This window comes from Hordeum vulgare, unplaced genomic scaffold, assembly GCF_904849725.1.
Source record: "Hordeum vulgare subsp. vulgare unplaced genomic scaffold, MorexV3_pseudomolecules_assembly, whole genome shotgun sequence".
Classification (NCBI taxonomy): Eukaryota; Viridiplantae; Streptophyta; class Magnoliopsida; order Poales; family Poaceae; genus Hordeum; species Hordeum vulgare.
Genome location: NW_025422489.1, coordinates 348,569 through 360,000, shown reverse-complemented (window position 1 = coordinate 360,000; position 11,432 = coordinate 348,569). Strand labels below are relative to the sequence as shown.

The 11,432-nt window shown below is 44.0% G+C and overlaps 2 protein-coding genes across 2 annotated transcripts in view; both read right to left on the bottom strand.

The window, feature by feature from the left end:
• LOC123416990 (putative cytochrome c biosynthesis ccmC-like mitochondrial protein) overlaps window positions 1-3,004 on the bottom strand; it is a 5,696-nt gene extending 2,692 nt beyond the window's left edge. Inside the window, exon 1 of the mRNA XM_045106847.1 lies at window positions 1-3,004. This exon is cut by the window's left edge and continues 2,692 nt beyond it. Coding sequence (XP_044962782.1) covers window positions 241-963 — 723 coding nt within the window. The 5' untranslated portion in view covers window positions 964-3,004 and the 3' untranslated portion in view covers window positions 1-240.
• Window positions 3,005-9,826: 6,822 nt separating this feature from the next.
• Window positions 9,827-11,418, bottom strand: LOC123416988 (NADH-ubiquinone oxidoreductase chain 6-like). Its single transcript, XM_045106845.1, has one exon. The coding sequence runs from the start codon at window positions 10,933-10,935 to the stop codon at window positions 9,997-9,999; it is 939 nt and encodes a 312-aa protein (XP_044962780.1). The 5' UTR covers window positions 10,936-11,418; the 3' UTR covers window positions 9,827-9,996.
• Window positions 11,419-11,432: the final 14 nt, after the last annotated feature.

The following is an 11,432-nucleotide window of genomic DNA, read 5'->3' as shown; positions in this document are numbered from 1 at the left end:
AAGATTTTCTCATAAAACACTAACAGAAGTGTTAGAGGGATTCACTTTCGATAAGAATCCAAAAGCAAGTTCCCTATACTACCTTCTTTCCCTCCTCTGTTTCTGTCTTTAAGAGGCAGTGCATCCGGCAGGAATCGAACCTACTTTTTGACCCATTTTGCCTTTCTAGGTTGGTGGGCGCTTTCACCATTCAGCCATGGATGCTTTAGCGAGTGAACTAGGTTTTTATTTGAGAGCGAACTAGGTTTTTAGTGGTATTCCTTCTCGAGCTTCTATTTCTTCCGTTAAGGGAGATTCGGGAAAAGATGGAATAGGAAGACGTGTTTCCAGAACGAACAAGATACGGGTAGAGAAGGGGAAGTTAGCAAAGTTAGACAAGATTGGAATGGGCATAGGAACATGTATTGATGTACCAGATCGGCTAATGCTCCCAGGTTGATGCGATGTATTCCACCAGTTGACTGGAGACTTTATTATTGGTATATCGATCGGTCCAGCACGGATTGAAATAGGAGCCGGTTCGACAGGAAGCTTTTGAAAACGCAGTGCACCCAGGTAAATAAGGAACAAGATGAATACAGAAGTTAAACGAGCATCCCACACCCGAAAGGTACCCCACATAGGCCTTCCCCGAAACCCCCCAGTCACTAACGTAAACAAAGTAGAAAAAGCACCAATTTCTGTACCGGTTCCGGAAGAGCGAAGAAAAAGGGGATGTTTTGTTAATGGGAACAAGGAACTGTTTATAGCTGTCGCGATATAAATAACTATACTCATCCGAGCCGCAGGAACATGTACATACGAAATACGAGAATTTCCACCTTGTTGAAGATCTGGTGGTGCTACCCGAAGACTTAAATGAATAGCCATCGCTGTTAAGAACAACCGAGATCCAATGAGAATTTGCGCGTAGCTTTTTGTCTTTGACATAAAAAAATAAGGTTGTAATAACGAAACTGACATTTTATTTTCCTTGCCTTGCAAGTGGAACAAGAAAGACTATATAGTTATTTTGATTCTATAAACAATCAAAGGATTTCGCATGCTTTCCATGGAATGACGGAATTCCCCTTGCTTAGTTTTCGCTCCGCTCGTGCGTGGCACTCCTTGCTTGCGGAGCGGCATATCGGAAAAAGAAGGATTTACTTTCTATACGGGCCCGTCCCCTCTTACCCCTAACTAACAATTATGCTGCTCTCGCCTTTTTGTAATCTTATCTTTCAAAAATGCACTACTAATTTTTACGGCCTCCTTAGTCACCCTATCCACTCTCGTCCTGTTTTCGGGTTCCCTTTCAGGGGATGAGGATATTTCGATGATTTCTCCCTCCGTAGGTGGAAAACGCGTGGGTGAGTAGAGTCTGTGCTTTGCTTTTGGGGGCACCGGCAAGAAGCTTCTCGGCCACCCTACTCTGACTTGATTAGCTACTAGTAACTAGGATCGTTCAAACAGTCAGTCAGCAATGCGTACTTCTTTCCTAGTTGAGTGGATCTGCGTAGCAGAGCCCAATCTTCTACCACAAGCTCTGACCTGACTTGTTGTACTTGATTCACCCACGTAAATAGACAACTTGGATAATAAAAGTCATCCCATAAAAGAGAAGTGAGTCCGCATGTCGGCAAATGATTTGGAATTGAAACTGGCTACAGAGGAAACCGAAGCCCTAACTCCCCATTCTTTCTATCTTACATCGCCATCGAGCCCTGGCTGTAGAGTCACTGGTTTCTAATCGCAATGGATTTATGTTTTCTTTGGCTTTTCCATTCGCTTCGTTCAACCCTGATCTGGATAGATAGCTCGGCTTCTATTAGCTGAGAATGGTTTTGTCAAGGAAAGGTTTCGCTATACAACAACAATGAACTCACTTCTGATCAAATTGGATTGGATGAATCGGTAATCTTTCTCTGTCTTGTGAGAGAGAGTCACTTGCTGTATTGAGAGCGGGCGGGTGACATGCATTAAGCGAAATCAGTTGTTATGTTTTTGATCTTCTTTGCGCGAGAAGACCCTTGACTGAGGAGACGTGTTTGGCTTGGATGATGCCGCTATGCTCCTATTCACTTTCAGAGACCGCTCTGAGTTTGCCGGTTTTGCGGCAACCCTTTCACTAAGAACATTTTAGCCATTAACGAAATGCCACTATTCCACAATGCTTCTTTGATTTATGTGTAGAAGCGGTAGTAGTGAAGAAAATGGAGGGAGAAGAAAGAAAGCGATGTGACACGAGAATAGATCACATCCGACAGCCAGCCATGCCATTAGATAGATCCGCTCTGAGTCTTCTGCAGGATGAGATCCGCTTGGTCTTGTGATAGGGGCTTGAGGAGGAAGAAGAGGGGATTTCTGAAAAAAAAGAATGAATCTCCTTATTTATAGGGAACAGGACGTGTGACTTCCTCAAACGAAACGAATGTGGCTTTCGTGATAAGGCAAATCCTTCGTTCGGTACAATCAACATATTGAATCTACGCTCGCTCGGCTCGGTGCTGAATGAACTCCTTCATTGATTCCGGGCTGCTCGTAGGGGGACTGTGAAAGCAAGCGTAGGAGATCAAAATGTGAGTCGAGTCCGATGGGTAAAAAGGGGAAGCAGGAAAGGGTTCTGATGTGAATTCTTCTGGTTTGTATATCTATCTCAGCCCTTGCTTGAAAACCTAAAAATTGACTTGCATCTTCCCTTATCACACTACACTTTCTCTTCCTTATTCCATTTCACTGAGCTAAGCAACACTTTTTCACGTATTCACCCGAGATATTATAGAAATTGGTCATATTGATCTGTCGTCTTGTTCTCGATAGGAACTTGCTGCTGTCTTGGTTGGTTTGAGAGCAGGCACTGTCTATATATCCAAAACCGGAGGAGAGTTTGGGTTTGGATCACAGACGATCGGAGATTTTGGATTGAGATGGATGGTTGTGCTTGAAGTTACGAGTCGGGTAATGCTAAGTTGAATCGGCTGATCCGTTTCATCCTCTTTCGGCAAAGGAAGTTGGACTTTAGTTAGCTAAAAAAAAAGTACCAGCAGCCTGTCTGTGCCCTTTGAGTCTATAGCCGCCAAATCTAAAGATTCCTTAAGTTGTCGTACGGCTTCTTTTTCTTCTTTTGTCAATGATCGGTGACAATGAATGCTACGAATGTTCGCTTCCACTAATGTCGTATAAGAATTGTGAGGTGCCCATACCTTCCCGGAAAGAAGAAGAGTCATTGTCGTTTCCTGACCGATATGAATGCACATATTTACCCTCGCCTCGGGAAATACCACCAGTAGAGTCTGCAGAAGGTGTCGTTCAGGAGAGATGCTGGGCTCTAGATATGCGAGTGAGATACCCGCCCTCGGTCATGACCTGGGTTGAAGAAGGAATCTATGTTCTTGGAAGCAAAGAAAGAACTCCGGTATTCCGACCTTATCTTTTTGCTCAAAGAACGAATCAAACCCCTTGTCGAAGCCCTTTATGATATATAACCCTGGATCGAGTCAGATTTGGGGCGGCTGAACCCACTTAAGCTGAAGCCTTAGTAGATGTCGACGGAAAGGTGAGAAGAGCTGATCGAACCTACCAAGCAACGGTTAGTTGTGCGGTGTACATACAGGCTGGTTTCGCCATTAGCGATGAATTGGATTTATTAGTAAGGGAATGAATGAAGCGGACCGGAAAGAAGATGGATTTTGGAATAGAAAGAATTCCTCTTCTAGGTTTCTGCTTCAAGTAGTAAGCAAAGGATCCTACCTGCTTGTCTAATGGTTGAAGACCTTGGCGGCCTCTAGTTCTTCTATCTAGTTTTTTAGCCTAGCGCGAACGAATAAGCTTAAACAAATGGTTTCTTTGGCAACGGTTTTTTCTAGTTGATTTGTCCTTATATATATTAGCCGTAGTGTAGTTTAATAAACTGCTCATAGCTCTTATCATTCCTTTATCCATGCATAGACTGGGAATATATTAGCTCTTAGCTCTGGCACTTTCTTCTTCTTTATTTGCCGTTGCATTCAATAGCCTATTTGAAGTTAACAAAAGCTTTATTAGCTAGCTCTATGAAATACGTATATCTTCTTGGCTATCTAGGCTATCTCTACAGGCTTTTTCAACCTATAAGCAGACCTTTGTATACACCCTTGTAACTGAACTAGCTATTCACAAAGAAAGGTCTATACCGTACATATACCAACTACGCACCCCTTGTATACTTCTTTTTCCTTCTCCCGTGCTTCAAGTTCTGCCCCGGCTCACTCCTCTTTCCAGCAATCTATGTGGGAAGCACTCGTTCAAAGTAAGTTGAGATTCAAAGCGTTCCCGTAAGCTAGTAAGTCAATCAAAGCTATAACTCTATTTGTTAGTTTCAGGAAACTGGTACATATTTCTAATAATAATAATAATATATATATATTATTATTTGGTATTTACCAATTTTAGACTAAGCATAAATTCATTTGGAAAGAAAAGGGAAATCCCCTGAAATAAAGGATTTTTACTACGTTACCCTCAAAAAGAAGAGGAAGACAAACTAGCCAAGAGACAGAAAAAGGTAGAGACCAACCACCGAAACAAGGGAGTAAGGGCTAGGGGGATATGGGCCAAGAAAGGTCCGATGTATCGGTCAGCTATACCTAATCCTTCACTCAAAAACGCATCACACCCTTTGTAGGTTCAAGCCGAAGTCAAGCATGATCACCTACTGCAAACTCCAAATATCGTGGTCGGCGTACCTGGTCCTGAACTGCTTTTAATCTAGAATAAGTGGAATCTTCTCGGCACTCTCCTTCATCTTCTGTGGCCCCGTCGGTCGGTACGTGCCAACCCCAACAAATCGGGGTACGACAAAGGTTCCCGTAGAGTGCTTCGAAAGGTGCCATTCCGATGCTAGAGTGATAGCAGTTGTTGTAAGCAAACTCTAGCTAATGAATGTCTATAGTTTTTGGGCAATTGAAGCGTCTTTCTGTCTATCGACGGCAGAGTCTATTGATCCTCCACAATCCGGTAATGCTTTTTCTCAATTCAATGCGGAGCGATATCAATGTACTACCTATACTTCCTTTATCTCAATTCAAGTCAAGGCAGGCTATCTTTGTTATCAAGAAACAAAGCTGTCTCTAGTGATTGATCCGTTTGCTCTCGCCCTTCGGCTTTGTGGTCACTCAAGGTCCTTGGATTTCGTGCTCAATCTAGTTGGAGCTGTGGATAGAAGTTTTGAAAAACCGTTTTTATCTGGGAAGAGCGCCTTTGGAAACCCACTGCTGAAGCCGAATAGGCAGTGAAAGCTGGAATGATGGGTGGCAATCCTGCAGTATGGCTTTAGTGCGTAGATTCTCAGGCAGGCTAGGCTCATCGACTGGTGGAGGAGGGACACTTTACTTATTATCAGAATAGAAAAGAGCTGTATGTATACTTTAGGAAGGGGGATCAAACTAGTTATGTTGACAGACATGAACTCCTATAGAAGCAGATGTTCGAGGTCTGGTCCAAAGATACCATGCTTGCTTAAGCCAATCCATAGGTTCAAGCGAAAGAACACTTATTCACAGCAATATCTAGCTAGACCTGATGAAGATGACTGCTAGTCAAATACCTAAATCCTTTGGAATTCATTAGTCAACTATTTTAAGAGTCATTAAAAACGAGCAACACCACGTAGGGCAGCGTCCACGCGAACTAGCCTCTTCCTTAGCAAGTCAGTGGGAGAACGCCATCGGTCAAGAGAAATGGAATCCGTTGTTAAGGGGATACCGGACCCGGTAGAATTGGCATCACTTCCTTCACTCCACAGAGGACTCGGGATAAGATCGTTCCCAAGCAGAAGGAAAAGCTTTCGAACTAGGAGTCAGAACGAACAAGCTATCCTTCTTCTATTGCTACTTTCAGAGAGAGAGAATAGGTCGTACGAAAGGGGACCCACCTTGGAAGGGTGTCCCATTGCGGAGTAGTTAAACGAGTATTTTGGTATACCACTTGTGCACCTAAACCTATGCTTAAGCTTACTAGAACTTCAACCTCAAGTTCATTAACATCAATGCGTCTCATCTTCTTGAACCTATTCTATGGATAAATGGGCACCATCTGTCTCCTAAGGGCAACTATCCATCCCTTTTTCTTTCAAGAATGCGGGTACCGTAGTAGCAAAGCAAGTGAAATATGCCAAAGGGAACCGCTCGGATATAGACGGCAAGGAAAAACGTCGGCTAAAGAACAGAACTATTCTATTGATGGCCCCGAAAGAAAGTGGATCTGTGAGTGGAGGCCATCCATCCCTTTCTGATGAAACCTTTGTTGCCCTAGCTTGAATTGAAGGTTTGGCTAAGGATGGGGATCCGGTGTCTTCATCTATACCATCAGAGAAGAAGGCTTGCCAAGAATGGACGAAGGTATGATTCTAGGAAATCTAGATTTGAAAGAAGGAAGCACCCGAGGAGCAATCAAACGGACATTTCTACGAGTGAACTCGCTAAAGCTGAAGATCCACCATCCAATTTAGGCATTGGGCAGAACTCTCTCAATCCAGGAACTAGCTCCTATCTCGATGATTCCATTTCTCTTTTTCAGAGTTAGCTTCTTTCCTATGGTCAAGAGTACTCTTGTTTCCTAGTCGAGGGATAATCAAGTCATTTCGAAAGGGGATTTATCCGTTCCCCTAGCCATCGAGCAACTGCGAGAAACACCGCGCCCGTGCCCCCGTCGCTCGCCGGAGCAGCCGTGCGTGGCGTACCAATTTTTTATCTGGTGGATCTTGTCTGTTCTTTCGAAAGTGTTTCTACAAACGAGTGAGGTAAACCCATCTCGGTCGAATAATTCGTATCTTTAGACCATTCAGAGCCGTTTGCATTAAGTGTTGGGATTTAGTTTGTTGTCATTACCCTCAACTTAATTGCCGTCCACCTCTTGCCGTGTTATTGGCTAGAGAAAGACAACCGATTGTACTACTACAGTGTTGAGTACCCCAGTTGCTCCGCGGGTGATTATGCCCTAAATTCTCAGGAGTGGTGGAACGGATTGCTCCTATCTAGGGTTTCCTAGCTTGCTTTCCTAGATTTAGCTTTATCTATCTTTCCGAGATGACCAACTGCTCTTTCTTGCCAATCTACTTTAGATTTATTAATACTTTCATTGCGGGACCTATCCCCGAACAACCATTGCTTTTCTTCCGCGGTTTCTTTAGTTTCTTCTTGATTTGATTGAAGTTTAGGGAATTGGATGGACTGGTGTCTTTGGATATTATCCGTCCTACTTATGATCTTCCAATTGAACACACTAGTATTTTATGGATTCTTTCCCCGGTAGTGTAGTCATCTCCAAAAGGGATGATACATATTTATCTGTCCTAGGATGCGCCGTTCGTGATAAGCTTATCCGCTTCCTTTCGCCGGTAGTGTGAATCTTCTCGAAAGCGCACAGCATAGTCCAGTCAGTGTAGCCAGGGCATCATGAACGGATTCCTCAAGAGGAAGGTAGGGCCATATCTATCCAAGAAGAAAGACCAGGTAAACAATTATGCTACTTGACCAATGGATAAAGTATAGATCTCATGGCTGGCTACTATTCAACCCTGGCATTGGGGATCAGGAACGGGGTAAAGTACGGACTTTGGCTAAGGATGGGGATCCGGTTGTGCCGTGCCGGCCCCGGGAATCGGCGAACTACGCTACACAGTCAGATACCTAAGCGAACGGATAAGGGAAAGCCCGCTATATTATATATAGTAATCACCTGCCAAAAGGAAAGCCTGACCGATAATAATAATAGGTCTATGCGCCGAACAAGCAACGGTATATTAGAGATAGTAAGGAGTTGTATACACGGGGGTATGCATTCATGTCACGCTTTCTGTGTGATAAGAGGTTGCTAGCTAGCAAGTATAGAAACAGGAGATATGCGTAGTTAACAGAAGCAAGGGAATATGCGTGAGTTGATTTGAGAGTTTTTTTTTTTTGAGTTGCCACCGAAAAAGAAATTTCATCTCAAGGGAAAATGCATTGCATTTTCAAGGGATTGCCAAGCTAGGCTAGGGATCGTCCGCGGGTATCAGGAATATCGTATTTATCTCTTCTAATCTAGATCCCACTTCCCTCCACTTCTTGCCTCACGCCCGTCCTGACTCCACATTAACGACTGTCCTTCCACCCAATTCCCCGCACCCTTGCATCACATCTCCAACCCCTGCCTCCACGCAATCTTCCACAATCGTACCCCCCACCTCTGAAGCTTGCCCCCGACGAACCTGTCTGCACCTGCGGGCCCGCGCTTACATCATTGGCATCGCATGATTAAACATCAGCACGCGCACTTCCCTCCGTTTTCGATGCCGACAGGGGGCTGCTAGGGGGTGTAAAGTTTCGTTTCGGTCGTGTCAGACGACATGCAGGGGGGCAATGGCTGCCAACGGAATCTATAATAATTCGATACTAGGTCAACTGTACCATCGGACTTGTAAGAACATGTAAAATGTACCACACGAGGTTGTACCAGCTGTGTGCAGTCCTCCGGCACGGGTTAAGTGTCCTGCATAGATCTTCCCCTCTCTCCCAAAGAAGAGATGTTCGCTTCATAGCCTTCTCTTCCGAGATAAACCCTACAAAGGATCCTAATCGTGCTAGCCTTTCATGGACTCTTCTTGGATTTCCTTTCAGCTGCGCCCAGCACCTCTCTAGTTTCTCTACGAGATGGAGATGGCTCATTCTCTAGTTTTCCTACGAGATATAAGTAAGTTTCTATCGTACTTTGAAGTTCAGGAAGGAGTTATTAATTAAGACGAAGAAGAACTGGGTGGGGATATGCCTTTCCCATAACAATAGAAAGAATCCAAGCCAATATACACTACACTATCACTATAGAGTTTTCGCCTACCTATGAAAAGTGAGATGAGAGCTTTGTGCTAATAATTTATTATAAAGGTGTACCTATCGACCCCAGGTAATTAATGCCCTATCCTTCTACTTAAAAAACGTTACGTTAGACTTGACCAACTGTTAATACCAATCCGGCAGCAATAACTACTACTAATGCATATTCATATCCCACTAGTAGACTTAGCAGACTGTGACCTAGCCAGTCTATTTGTTGACAACAGACCAGTACTATCCATCAATGCCACAAAGACCATAGACGACCTCTATTTCGTGGAAGAACTCCTTCTCATATGATGCAGGGCAATAAGACCAACTGCCCGCCCTACCTAGTGAGAAGAAAGCTTATAAATATAAGCATAAACGAATTCCTAGCCGAGCCCTATACTTACCTGCTTGTACGGTCAATGCCCTAGTAGACATCAACTTGTTCATAAACTCCAGCCTTATCTACGCTGCTTTACCCGACCCAGGTGACCTACTTTCTCAGATGAGAGATTCGGCGGAGTAGTAGGAAGTCCCTGTGGAGAACTAGAAGACAAAACGAATATAGCGGACCAAGCAATGAATGACCTAGCCTAGGTAGTCCTATGTTTGACCAATGCTGCCTTGTATGTCTTGATCCAAGATTTCTCAGCAAAAAAAGACATGGGATTATTGATCAATTCACCATCCTCTTCATCTGAGTGTGCTTCCACTTTATCGTTTGTGGCATGTGCATTATGCAACAAGTAGATTCCTGATAAATGAACCTTCTCCACCCCTTTCCTATCCAACGCGGAGCGGCAGAACTACTCGTCTGCAAAGTGGGAAAGCTCCCTCCCTCCTACCTAGGTGTACCTCTTCATTGGAGCAAACCATCCAGCAACTTCTTACATTTAGAATTCCCTTCTAAGCTGGCTATAACCATCCTTATTGACCAGAAAGGAATTGAGAAAGGGGATGCTATAACCAGACCATAGACAGCGTTTCCACATTCACTTTTGAACTTAGGGAAACAGTGAAAGAAGCCCTCGTTCCCGCTCTTCTTTCCCCACCAAACCAACAAGTAGTAGGTTGGTGGGCCTCGGTATCTCTATTTCCTGAGAAACCTACTAAAACTACTTCGAGAAACCTACCAATTCGAGAAACAAAACAAAACAAACCTACCAAAAAAAACTAATTACTAGCCCCCCTTTTTGGGTGGCTTCCACTGCTTGTGCGAGTGAGCGATTATTTCGCGGATATCCCGTGGTTCCAAGATCTCGAGCAGAGGAAAGTCCCGGGGAAAGGTGTGCACCATGAATAGGATCTCGGAAGGTGAAAGGAATGCAATAAGTTTGTCTATATTGCTTTTTAAGCCAGGGAAATCCCTATATTCTGAGCACAAAATCCACCTTTTAAAGGTTTCTTTGTAATTCTCAGGCGGTCCCCCCGCTCCGGACGAAAAGCACCTTCTGCTTCCGTTTGGAATTGTCATGCTCCTCATTATATTCCTCCTAGAATCCAAGGCATTTCGTCGGAATACATCCTGTCTTTTCACCTCTGTAGTCTTATGCATAGTAAGTACTATAGCCCCAATCATAGCAACTAATAAAATCAGACTAGAAACCAAAAACCAGACGGAATAGTAGGTATAAAGCAAATTGCCCAATGTTTCCAAATTAGTCCAACTTCGTACCTTTCCGGCATAAACCGTATATCTCAGAGAGGTCGTATTTCTGTGGGTTGGTAGTAATGGAATGGTTTCATTATCTAAAATGAAGAACATTTCCCACCAAAAGATCAGTCCAATAATACCACTCACTGGTAAATAGCGCAATACTTCTTCGTGAATCTCCGCTATTTGAATATTGAACATCATAACCACGAATAGGAATGAAACGGCAATAGCTCCTATATGAACTACTGGGGAGATCATAGCGGAGAAGTCGAGACCTAACAAAATAAGTAAACCAGAAGTGTCGCAAAAGACTAGGATGGGAAACAAAACGGAATGTACCGGATTTTTAGCACGTACAACCATCAAACCAGAGACCAAAGCAGGGCTCGACAAAACAGAAAGTATCATGGTACGTCGTCCTCCCTTGAAATGGAACTTGAATGCTGGAGCAAGAAGACGCATTCAAGTCGATCTATTACAACCAGCGCGGTTGTTCGTATTTCATTTTCTTCTTCCAAGCCGACGCTCTTCTTATAAAAGAAAGCACTCACTGAATTACTTACTGAATCTCGTCTTTCTCTCGGCGCCGAGAATTTTTGACGTGTCCGGGTCGATCAGAGGTTCGGCTTGCTTCTCCCCCACCCTCGCCTATGAAATGGATAACCCTTGCTGCCATAGCAGCAGGATTTTAAGGGCTTCTGTTGAAGCGGAATAGGAGGAAGCCATGCATTCTTGAAAGAATCTCCAAACCCCCCCCTTTACCTTCTCTTTCTATTCTATAAAAAGGCGAACATCTAATCTAGGCCCGGTCGCCTTTCTATGAAGGCGAGCAGCCCAGCCCCCTTGTTGAAATTTGGATATTAAGGAAGCCGTATTTCGCAATAGCAGCTCCGAGAAGCTGGGCTTAGGGTGCGCCTCCTGCGGTCGTTTCAGTGACTCAATTGGCTGGCTTCCCTCAG